The following is a 12,818-nucleotide window of genomic DNA, read 5'->3' on the forward strand; positions in this document are numbered from 1 at the left end:
CAACTGAGTGCCTGTTTGGAAACTTGACTAGTTTCCTTGGCCTAACCCTTTCGCAGACAGTGAGGCCGATTCCTTCCCTCTGCGGCGACATCTCCACTCTGACCACTTCCCGCTTTATGACACCACTTTGGGGTTGGCGCTCGCAAGTGGGGGCATGGTGTCAGGCGCCTGCGTTAGGCACCTGGCTGGGGGGGTCCTAACGGAGCGGGGCTCACGGCGGGTTGGGGTTACGCTGGAAGCTCTCGAGACTCGCGGCGGCGACACTACAGCGGCTGCCTGGGCCCGGGCGCGCGCGCGCTTGTGTGTGTGTGTGTGTGAGAGAGAGAGAGTGAGTGAGGGGCGGGGCGCCGCCGCCTCCCCCGCGGGCCGCAGGGAACATGAGCAGCAAAGAAGGTGACCGCGCGGTCGGGCTTGGCGGCGGCGGCGCCCGAGGTTCCCCCCTCCCCGGGATCACGACGTAGCTGCTGCCCCCGGCGGGTCCCCTCCTTCCCGCGGGGCAAGCAGCCGCCTGCGCCCCCCCTCTGCGCCCCGGCCCCTGAGGGTCCCGCCCCCACCCCCCGGGTTTGCGCTGGCGGGCGGCCCCGCTCACGTTCAGGGCTGTGAGTGTTTTGCAAAAGCTGCTTCCCGCTCAGCCCCTGCGGGCGTCTGGTTTCAGCGGAGCTGCACGGGCCTGGCCAGCCCACCGGGGCACGGCGCGGTGCGAGGGGCCGGAGCGCCTCACGCGAAAAAGAAGAGGCGAAGCCGCTTGTTGAAGGGAGGAAACCTTCAGAGGGCGCAAAGAAGCAACCCGGGCGTACAAACACCTCCCCTGCCCTTTGCGCTCACCTGCGCTGCGGTTGTGTAGACGCTTCCGCTTGGCTCGTCGCCTTTTGCGCTCTCTCATCCCCCAAGCTGAGCCTTCAGGGCTTGTCTGCCCACGCGTGTGGTACTGCTCTAAGGTGTGAAAAAACTCCCCCCGAGCATAGCAAGTTCCAGCGCTGTAAAGCGCCAGTGTAGACAGTGCAGGAATGTGCCGTGCTGGGAGGCGCTAGGCCCTTCATGGAGGTGGTTTGGTTTGTTTGTTTGTTTTTGACAGAGCTGGGAGAGCTCTCTTCCACCACTCTGCCGCGACCACACAAGCCATGTTAAAGCACTGCCACTGTAGACTAGCCCTGACTCTATTGGTAGAATTATAGCAGTACAGCTCCCCAGCTGTGGCCACAGTTATAAATGTGCTTATCCTGCTATAGTTTATGAAGGCACTAAACTATAGTGGTGCACCTGCATCTTGCCTAGGGGCTGTACCTGCATAATTATATCAGGGAAAAAATCTCATCCCCTAACTGTCATATTTATACCAATACAAAAATCTGTGTGTAGACCAGGCCTTAGAAGAGGGTGGTGTTTGTGCTGGTGACTTAACTTGTCATAGTCCAATGTGTCAGCATGCTTCCTGCCAGCTCTGTTTTGGGCCAGGTATCCATACAAAGCACTTCCATCACTTCCCTTCAACCGTGGAATGGAGTCAGGAGCTAAAAAACCTAAAATTCAATGAAATATAATTTTTTTTAATAATATTCAGATTGCTGGTTTACTTTGTGTGGTAGGTACATTTAACCATCCCTTTTATGGGTTGCCTGTGGTGGTGTTGTAGCTGGCGGTGGGCGATGTATCTAACATTCAGAGTAGAGCACAGAGGTTCAATCCCTGCTGTGCTGAAATTACCTCTGAGCCTGTTTTCCCTGCCAGCCTGGGACTTGCAGAATCCTGTCTTGTTGAGCCAGACACGCTAGCCTGCTGCAACACAGACTCAGGGTCTGGACCGCCCCCCCCAAAACTGCAGGCTTTAAGTGAAAACTACTTAGCAGGTTACCTGCCTCCGGCACCCAGCTCCCTATGGGATCCAAACCCCAAATAAATCCATTTTACGCTATATAAAGCATATACAGGGTAAAATCATAAATTGTCCGTCCACTATAACACGGATAGAGAGATATGCACAGCTCTTCGCTCCCCCAGCTTACTCCGGGTTTATTAATAAAAGCGATTTTATTAAGTATAAAAAAGTAGGATTTAAGTGGTTTCAAGTAATAACAGACAAAACAAAGTAAGTCACCAAGCAAAATAAAATAAAACACACAAGTTTAAGCCTCATACATGAAGAAACTGATTACAGGTAATATCTCACCCTCAAAGATGTTCCAGTAAGCTTCTTTCACAGATTAGACTCCTTCCAAGTCTGGGCCCAATCCTTTCCCCTGGTACAGTCCTTGTTAGTTCCAGCAGACGTCTTAGGTGGTAAGCAGGGGCTTTCTCATGAATGGCAGCCTTTGTCCTGCTCCACCCCCTTTTATAGCTTTGGCACAAGGCGAGAATCTTTTGTCTCTCTGGGCATAGGCGCTGACTCTGTGGGTGCTCGAACACCCACGGGGAAAAACTGGTGGGTGCTCTGCACCCACCGGCAGCCAAGCTCCCCACCCCAACTCACCTCCGCCTCCTCCCCTGAGCGTGCCGCGTCCCCACTTCTCCCAGCGCTTGTGCGTAACAAGCTGTGGGAGGGAGGGGGAAGGAGCGGGAACGCGGCATGCTCACAGGAGGAGGTGGGGAAGAGGCAGGGGTGGGGATTTGGGGAAGGAGTCCAATGGGCAGGGAGGGGGCAAGTTGGGGCGGGGACTTTGGGGAAGGGGTTGGAATGGGGGCAGGAGCGGCGGGGCAGGGGTGGATTTGGGGTGGGGGAGCATGAGCACCCACCAGCGCCAGGAGAAGTTGGCGCCTATGTCTCTGGGTCCACACCCCTCCTTCTAAATGGAAAAGTACCAGATTTAAGATGGATTCCAGAATCAGGTGACATGATCACATGTCCTGTGAAGCCCAGCCTCTATTCTTCCTGGGCTGGCCCACATGTACACAGGAAGGTTTGCAAGTAAACAGAGCCATTTACAGTTCATTGATTCTGAAGCACCTTTAATGACTTCCACTTAATATGTTTACATCAGTAATACAAGTTTATATCTAATTCTCCTAACTCCAGACATAGAAATAATACATGCCAACAAATAGGATGAACACACTCAGTAGATTACAAGCTTTGTAATGATACTTTACAAGAGACCTTTTGCATAAAGCATATTCCAGTTACATCATATTCACATTCATAAGCGTATTTTCATAAAGCATATGGAGTGCAACGTCACACCCTGCACTGTTGTAAAGGTCATATATGTGATCTTTTCAACTGTTAGAGGAAAAACAGAATCCTGAACTAATTTTCTGACAGGGTTATGAAGGAAATATTGATTTTTTCAATTTCGTTGTTTTGAAAATAACTATGTCCATATTCTGTTTTTGGTTTGGGATAATAAACAGTTAAACTGAAAATATTTGAAATCCTGTGTGTAACTTAAAATTGCTTTCTTTTTGAAAAATGAAAATTAACAAGACTAGACATGTATAAAGTTAAGCAGGTATATAAGTGTTTGTAGGATCTGGGCCTCAATCGTTTAAACATAAAAGTGAAGATATCTTACAAAGCAAGGAGATAAGGAAAGGGAGGTACAAGTTAAAATGAAGATATGGCAAAGTGTGTTGTGCAGTAAGTGAATCCTAAATTGTGCTTTGTCTAGCACAGATGGTGGGAAGACAAGAGGAGCACATAGTACAGAAGTGGAAGTTAGTAGTAAAACACAAGTTAGAAGAAATGGGTTTTGAGGAGGGATTTCAAAGAGAAGAGTGAGGACATTTGGTGTGTTGGAAGAGGTATGTGGGTTCAGCTCCAGAGAGCAGCCCAGGGGAAAACATCACACAAATGAGTGAGAGGGGAGACAAGGTTAAGAGTGACCAGAGCACAGGGAGCTGATATGGGAAGCAACAAGAGATGGAAATTAATACACTGAACAATAATTGCCTTCTTAAATTGCTCCTTCTGTTCTCCAAAGACCAAAGTTCTCTGGCGAAAGAGGCACAGTGCGACAGTGGTAATAATTTGATAATGATATGGTTCCACACATTCTGAAGGATTTCAAAACACTTTACAAGCTATGGAATCAATCCTGCAAGCTGCACAGTCTCATCATATTTAGTGGGTTAAAGGTTTCCGGGATCAGGCCTTATATATGTGTGTGTGTATATCTAGATCTGTCTCTATCTCGCTATATAATATATATCTGTGTGTGCTTGCGCATGTGCGTGCCTAATTTTATTTCTCTATATATATGTAGAGGGGGAGAGAGAGAGAGATCTCTCCAACACCACTAAAAGTGATGGAGATCTTTTGGTGCCCCATCAGGCTTCCATTGAAATCAAGAGGAGGCATGCTATTGATTTCAGTGGAAGCATAATGGAGCCCATAATGTTTACACAAAGCAACCAAGACTTCAGTTTTTATGTCCCGTATTCTTTATAGTAAACTGGATGGAGTTGAATTATATTTACCTTGGAAGGATGAGGAGTCCTGTGGCACCTTAAAACTAACAGATTTATTTGGGCATAAATTTTCATGGGTAAAAAAACCCACTTCTTCAGATTAAAGTTTATGCCCAAATAAATCTGTTAGTCTTTAAGGTGCCACCAGACCCCTCGTTGTTTTTGTGGATACAGACTAACACGGCAACCCCTCTGATACTTGGAAGGATGGACATAAAATATTCAACATTGGATGTATTAAAAAACACTCCTGAAATGAATGTCATGACATCTCGTCAAGCAGTTATAAAACTGATACTCAATAATACTATTTAAATCTCTCATTTTTTTTCTTGTGTTCTATTTATAGGATCGGGTGGGTTCAGAAAACGAAAGCATGACAATTTCGCACATGGTCAAAGAAAAGATGAAAAAGACAATGTTAATTCGTCTTCATCTTTGATGGTGTCTTTTAAGTGTAAGTAAAAGTTAAAAGTCCAGATCATAACAATGTATACAATAAAAGTTAGTGGAAATAAAATATTTCGTGATGGGGTAAACAGAGCTGTCCATAGGCAAAATTAAAATCAGTGAGACTCTCTAAATTTGGGACTTGATCTCTTGCTTTCTAAGCCAGCAGAATGCTGTGGTAGAGATGATAGGGTCACTTTTTAGTTAGGAGAAGGGTGAGACACAGCACTCCTTGCTGATCAGTAAGGATATGATTCTGTCATGGACCTCCGTGACTTCTGAGGCAGGGCCATAGCCTTGTCTGCGGGAACACTGCCGCCGGAGCATTTGGCCAGGCCCAGAGCAGCGGCCCCCAGAACAACTCCTCTCCCCCCCTCCCCCCGAAGTTGCAGACTTCTGTGAATTTTTGTTTATTGCCTATGACCTGTCCCTGACTTTTACTAAAAATACCCATGACAGAATCTTAATCTTACTGATCACCTTTGAAAGGAGAGCTTTGCTGCTCACAGCAGACAGTTGTAATTATTTGAGACTAGGGCTTGTTTACACGCAGAAATTTTTTAACCTGTTTAGTTGTTAAACTGATGCAAACCCATGTGTAGACATTTATTTTGGTTTGAGAGTCTTATTTTGGTTTAGCCTTAAATCTGTTCCTAATTTAAACTAAACCAAAATAAGTATTTACACAGGGCTTTGCTCTAGTTCAACTGCTTCTTCTTTTTTTTTTTTTTAAATCACCTTAAATGCACCTTTCTTATGTCGACAAGCCTTAGTACACTTGCAAGGTGGGTTTTGTAGAGGAAACTGGCTTGATTAAAGCACACTGATGTGATCCAGATCCCTGGTTTAATATCTCAACAAGGTTCCTCCATTTTTCTTTTAAGGGGTGAGCACTAAAGAGGGAAGAATCAGAGGATAATTGTGTGGGGAGGGGAGTCATTGCAACATGAAAAAAAACCAGGAAACAGAAATGTGTGTGTGTGTAAATAAAGCAATGGAAAATAAATTATCTGATCAGAAAGTTATACCCATGTCTTGGCGTGATCTAAAATTATCTATTGATAAAAGACTAATATAACTAAGGTCAATAAGATTTTGTAAAGTGAAGACTTCATTATTGGGAGCACATAGCTGCTATTAGAGACGGTTTCTATGATTTCTTTAGAATTCTGATTGTCAGTAATTGATATTGTTGTTTTTCCAAAACTAGATATTTTGTATGTATGTCAACAAATAAAAATAAACTTTATGGTGCAGCTGTAGCATGATTATTAATGGTATCCTGTGTTATATTGTGTGAAAATTAGTGATTAGAATTCTTTAAAAATAATTCATGTGAACTTAAACTTCGTATTTTCTGTTAATGTTTGTGCACTGTTAATTCTCTGATATTAAGGACCTCTAGTTTTTCATGCTTTAAACCTTTCCCTTCCCTGAGGCCCCTATAATACCATTATGCAGGTATGAATCTACAAATAAGGCTGTGGTGAGATTTGCATTTAAAGCAGAGCTACAATCCGATTTCACACTTTAATAATTGACTATAGGTCTTGTCTAGTCTGGGAAAATGCATCCTGTTAGGAAAGGTGTTGATTAACATTTTGTAACTAGCCGTGTTAAACATGATTTTTCTTTTAGTGTGAACAAAGACAGTTGTGTTTAGAAACATGCTAACTGGTCAAACCACAAAGTTGCATGTATGTTTACACTGCAGCTGGGAGTGTGCTTCCCAGCACGAGTAGAGACACGTGCTCTTGCTCTACTCAAGCTAGCGTGTTAAAAATTGCTGGGGGTGGCATAGGTGGCAGCTCAGACTGGCTGCCTGAGTATAAACCCTTCCAGAACCCCACCCCGTATGTACTCAGGTGGCTAGCCTGAGCTGCTGACCATGCTACCACTGGCTACACTGCTATTTTTAGCACACTAACTTTAACAGAACTAGCATATCTGTCTTCTGCTGGTAGGCATACTCCCAGCTGGAGTGCAGATGTACCCTTAATTAACTTGTCTTCTGATATGTTTTCTCAGTATAGACAAAAGCCGTCCTCTCCAAATTTGGTACAATAATATTCAGAGAACAATTGCATTTTCTGTGTAATCTTTTTAGTAAAATATTTACTAACCCTTGCAGGGGGAACATTTAAAAATTCTCCGTTTTTTGAAAAGATGCCCTGTTATCAGATTTCTTGGAATTGATTAACTTTGCCCTCTTGTTGTCAATTATATTTAATAAACATTAATCCCAATGCTGACCCTACACTATCTAACTTCTCTCCAATCTGAAGAATAGCTGTTCATCATGAATTTGTTACATTGAAAGAGGCACACAGTATGTTTGACACCCTCTGCGGGATTGAATGTATGTGTGTGGCTGCAAACTAGAGAGAATGTAAGAGCCCTAGTACAAATGAATTGAGGAGAACTGTCAGAAAAAAGGGAGGAAGTAGAAGGTAAGGAAGAATGAACAACAAAAGAAAGAAACTGAGAACTGTAAAATGTTTCTCTACCACAGTCAAAATGTTCTGAGTGTTTCACAGGTAACAGTTAATCCTTTAGGGATTGTCATTATTTCTAAACAAACTGTTCACATAGACTCATAATACAGACATAACATGTATTCCCGATGTGTCTACCCTCCAAAGAGTGAGTGTGGTGGGAGGAGGTGTTGAGACATGAGTAGAAACAGAGATTAACTAGTACAAACCCATTATAAGGGTGCAGCAGCTAATTAGTCATATCATTTATGATGAAGCTAAACTAAACAAGGTCCTCCTCTTCCATTGTGGCAGCAGGATCAGGCCATAAATTAGTATATTAGGAATAAAAATGACTTTCCTTTGCTCCTTTTAAAATGTATTATTTATTGTATTTTCCCTGCTGTAACATATAGTAAAGCGTTGTAATGGTGTGACCTTTAGTTTTAGATTTTTTATATACAAATGTGAAATAATGGAAGATTAAATGGTTCTGTTACACAAATAGTGTAGTAATAGAATACTTTAATGTTATTGTACTGGACGACACATGAGAATTGTTTTTGTGATCATCTGCATTCTGTTCTTAGCATTTCAACTGGAGCTTGACACGAGACATGATAAATATGAGAGGCTTGTGAAACTTAGTCGTGATATAACTATTGAAAGTAAAAGGACAATATTCCTACTTCACAGGATTACTAGGTGAGTCACCACATTAATTCCCATTTCCATGCTGACCCAGAAACTTACTATTGCCTTGCAGAGTTTTCTGTATCTATGAGTAACAGATGCAATATTCTGTTGAGCTAGACATCAAGGAAGATAAACATAGGCTCAGTTCATTTCCCACAAGCTGTGTTGTTTTATTTCCTCTAAAAGGATATGTAAGCCAGTGGGCACATGCACCGGTTGGGAAATTAAAAGTAAGGACCAGCCTCTAGCTCATGTCAAGTCCACTTCCTTAGAGATGGCTTTATTAACATAAAGAATATTCCAAAACAGGGCCAGGGTAACACGGAACACTTGGTAACAGCCAACAGAGACCTTTCCAGCAAGCTGGGAGGGGAAAGAAAGCATCGTTCTAGGTAGCCTCCTTTGAAATAGCTTCCCTGTTTCTTTTATAGCCCCACCCCAGATCACCCATGTGATGACCAGGGAACCTGGGTTCTACTTGTAACCTCATACATGCTGGAACTTAAGGAGTGTCTGTATACATAGTTGTAGGGTGCCTTACGTTTTGTGCCCTGATCATTGGAAGCAGTAGGTGCTGTGGGAGAATAATGGAAAAAGTTGAGGCTTGCCACAGCCTATTGTATAAAAGATTTATCTGGAGAATTACATATGTAATTTCAGACATTGGGCTTTGTCTGTACTCGTCTTTTTTTCCCTAAAATTTCCCACTGTTGTTATCACCTGTGCAGCTCCACAGTGGTGGTAATGGTGTGAGCACTGTTGTAGGTAAGGTGCTGGCAGCTGCCATTTTTTTAACCTTGATGCTGTCCAGACTTGTTTTGAGCAGAGGTCAACAACATAGTGGTTATCATTCTAGTGGCCACTAGAGCCTTTGCTGCACTAGCGCTGTCTCTGTTGCTGCACAAAGAATAGCAGCGCTGGAATTTTCAGGGGGAAAAACGCTTGTGTGTAGACTCAGCACAGGTACTTAAATGTTCAAGCTTTTAGATTCCTTTGCATCATGGAATCCTGTTTTCTAGTAGTGTACTAATGGTGGTTTGCTGTACTGTGTCTGTACTTCCCTTCCCCTCTCTGTCTTAACTATTCAGTACAGAGCACAGTTTCAGAATTCTAGCCATCTTTAAACATTTGTTCATAACCAAACTACAGTAAAAGGTTTTTTTTATCTGTCATGTTGGGGAATGGGGGGTACCGGTAAGTGAAAAATTCCGGTTAACTAAGAGGAAGGGAGTTTGGGTGTGGGAGGAGGCTCGGGGCAGGTGACTGGGGCGCGAGAAGGGTTTTGGGGTGCTGGATCCAGGGGGCGCTCACCTTGGGCGGCTCCTTGCAAGCGGCGACCTGTCCCTGCTGTTCCTAGGCGGAAGCATGATTGCCCAGGCCCCGCCCCGGGCCCTGGCTCCGCAGTTCCCATTGGCTGGGAACCGTGTCCATTGGGAGCTCCAGGGGCTCTGCGCACTGCCTCTGCCTAAAACAGCAGGGATAGGTCACAGCTTGTGGGGAGCTGCCCGAGGTGAGCACCCCCCAGATCCAGCACCCCAAAACCCCTCTCGTGCCCCTGCCCCAAGCCCCCTTCTGCACCCAAACTCCCTCCCTGAGCCGACACCCCAACCATCAGCCCTGCAAGCTCCCCGTACTCTGAATCCCTCATGGCCATTCCTCCGCCTAGGAGCAGCAGGGACATGTCACCGCTTCTGGGGAGCCACAAGGAGCCAGGTAGGGAGCCTGCTGGCCCCGCACAAACCGGACTTTCTGTGAAGATTAGAAATGCCGATTTATATCACTTTCTGCTTGGTACAGGGCTGGATAACACAGCTTTTACTGTATCAGCTAAATCTACAAAATAGTAATTTAAAAAGAGATGTAAACCTATAATAATGTGTACATTGTTGGGGCTTTTAAAGTACACTAGATGAACTGTCCTTTAAATGCTGTATATAAAATCTAATGTAACGATAGTTGTGGATAAGATACTGTAGAGGTTTCCTTAGTAGCATATTTCATAAATACTGCCTAAAAACATATATAAAGTAGATCCTTGTGCTATATTAATCTAATGTATTGCAAAATGCGGTGGATTTTGTGTATGGAGAGAGGTCTTCCTCAGATTTTTCTGGCTTTTCTGCAGATTTATTTTGAGCCTTGTCATGAGTTTCCTCATTACTTCTTCTTTAGTCATAGTTAACGCTACAGCCTGAAATAAGCAGCACGCTATTCAGACTGGGTTTGAATGGTTGATTATCTTAAGGGCAATTATTTAGAATCTACAATGGAGTTCAAAGGTACCTACTTACACTGGATCAGAAAGATTCATTTTAAATTTGGCTCATTCCAAAATTATACTTAATTTTGACTGCACTAATTAAACATATGGTGGTTAGTAGAAGATAAAGTATGTATTTTTAACTCTTTGCTGATGTTCTAACAGCTGTCACTTTCTAATTTTATTTGTATTCTGTGTTTGCAGTGACCCCAATGGGGAGGAAATACTAAATGAATCTGAGGCCAAATTAGAAGCTGTCAGACAGAAAATTAAGCAAGTAGCACAAGAACTGATAGGAGAAGACATGTATCAGTTCCACAGAGCTATCTCTCCAGGTAGGTCTACATTCAAATAGGATGGGCACACACATCAGGGCAAATTCAGTTTAGGTGCAGCTCCATTACTTCAGCAGTAAGTCATTTGCTTACACAAGGGCTGAACTTGGCTCACCCTTTGCAGTTTAAAACACAGATTGTGATTTTCCTCCTTTTGAAGATTAAAAAACATGCTCTTGGTTATATTTCATAACATTCAAATATGCAAACATGTTGTATAGATATGAATATCAAGCACAAACTCTGTACTGTGCGCAACCATTCAAACTCCCTTCCCCCCCAATCCATTTCAACTTCTCTGTGTAAATGGCAGCCTTTTTATAAACAGTTTCAAAGGTCATCTTAACATTTCAGCTACACTGATGGATGCAATATGTTGAGTTTCCCCACAGTTTTTTTATATCCTTCTCTCACACGCAAAACAACTGTATTTAGGCAGTGTGTGTGGCAGTAGTGATCAACAGAAACTCTTGGGCTGTAAACATCACTTGGTCTTTAGTAGATGCATCAGTACTGCTCCACTTCTGGGTCTCCAGTCAGTGCACTCAATCTCTTTCTTTTCTGTTGTTCGGAGTGTCTGGCTCCTCCCTAGGCTCGATTTCCCAAATATGTGTACCTTTTCTCAAGTGCTCTGCAGTCCCGGGACCAATATGGAAGCACCTCACCACCAATCCAGCCATCTTGCATTTTTCCAACTGCATTTGGAACTTTTGGAATTCAGTGTCCTGCTGGGCTTCGAAAGAGGCCATTACCTCAAAGACTTTTTTTAAAAAAAAACACCAAATAAACAAACAAAACCCTATTCCTGCTGTTTCAACCTGTCTAAGGTTTAGCAAAAAACTGTGGACCCCCCCCCCCCTTTTTCATGTGGGTGCTTGTATTGGTACTCTTACTTGAAAGTGTTTTTTCTGAGTACCTAAGTTCCAGTTTCATTGCCTAAAAAAGCGGTTCTCAAACTTCAGCAACCCGAGGACTCCCATTTTGATTTAAAAATTTTTGGGGACCCCCAAGCCCGCCCTGCTCAGCCCCAGGCCCCAGCTCCATTCCACCTCTTCCCCAAAGGCGCCACCCCACCTCTTCCTGTGCCCCACTCACTCCATCCCCCTCTTTTTCCGTCACTCACTCTCCCCCACCCTCACTCACTTTCACCAGGCTGGGGCAGGGGTTGGGGTACAGGAGGGGGTGCAGGCTCTGGGAGGGAGTTTGGGTGCGGGAGGGGCTGAGGGGTGCAGGCTCTGGGAGGGGGTTGCGGTGTGGGAAGGGGTGAGGGGTGTGGACTCCGGCCGGGCAGCACTTACCTCAGGCGGCTCCCGAAAGCAACCAGCACATCTTTCTGGCAGTGGCTCCTAGGTGTGGCTGGGAGTGGGTCTCCGCTTGCTGCCCCTGCCCGCAGGCACTGCCCCCACAGCTCCCATTGGCTGCAGTTCCCAGCCAATGGGAGCTGCAGAGTTGGTGCTTGGGGGGAGGGGAGTGGGATGCAGCGTGCGGAGACCCCTTGCCCTCCCCGGGGCCGCAGGGATGTGCCAGCTGCTTCCGGGAGCGGTGCAGAGCCAGGGCAGGCAGGGAGCCTGATAAGCGGGAGTTGATCAACAGGGCCCACAGACACCCTGGAGTACGCTCGGTGACCCACAGGGGTCCGGGAACCCCAGCTTGAGAAATGCTAGTCTAAATCTATAATTGGGTATTCTAATTTAGGGACCGGGTATCTACATTTGCAAATTAGGCTCAGATTCTGCACTTGGGGGTTACATTGTGTTCTTTACTAAATCTATTGGGGATCATTGCACAAGTTAGAGTCCCCGACTACACCATTTTATATAACATGGGTAAACGTTAATTGTGACCTTGCCCAGCATCACACTCAGCCTGCTCTGATGTTTCTCCATTTTCTAGGGCTAAGAAAGCATTTCTCATTGTCATTAACACTTTCAGATATGTGCATTTGCAGAAATAACAGGCAGAAGTAGTAGAGAAAGAAGGAGGAATTTGCTGAGATTTATTTAAAAAAAAAAAAAAATTTGAGAGACTTTAACTACCAGTGTATCTGCACAACCTGAATGTTACCTAACATCAGCTGCAATGCCTACTTTATTGCATCTCACAAGAAAAATCAGCCATTATACTCCAAGCCTCCTGCTTGCCAAGCTTTATTTAAAGGAAATCTTGAGTAATTAATCAGTACATCGGGGTTCCAGTTGTCAT

At 44.5% G+C, this 12,818-nt stretch overlaps 1 protein-coding gene across 2 annotated transcripts in view; it reads left to right on the plus strand.

The window, feature by feature from the left end:
• Nucleotides 1-204: 204 nt before the first annotated feature.
• TSNAX (translin associated factor X) overlaps nucleotides 205-12,818 on the plus strand; it is a 43,633-nt gene continuing 31,019 nt past the window's right edge. The window contains exons 1-4 of one of the 2 annotated variants that reach the window (XM_074948836.1): nucleotides 205-393; nucleotides 4,751-4,858; nucleotides 7,916-8,030; nucleotides 10,486-10,616. In XM_074948836.1, coding sequence (XP_074804937.1) covers nucleotides 378-393; nucleotides 4,751-4,858; nucleotides 7,916-8,030; nucleotides 10,486-10,616 — 370 coding nt within the window. In that variant the 5' untranslated portion in view covers nucleotides 205-377. Of the gene's footprint in view, nucleotides 394-740; nucleotides 939-4,750; nucleotides 4,859-7,915; nucleotides 8,031-10,485; nucleotides 10,617-12,818 lie in introns of those variants that run through there. The other variant, XM_074948837.1, reaches the window with a different exon arrangement.

Source organism: Natator depressus, chromosome 3 (assembly GCF_965152275.1).
Source record: "Natator depressus isolate rNatDep1 chromosome 3, rNatDep2.hap1, whole genome shotgun sequence".
NCBI classification, from domain to species: domain Eukaryota; kingdom Metazoa; phylum Chordata; order Testudines; family Cheloniidae; genus Natator; species Natator depressus.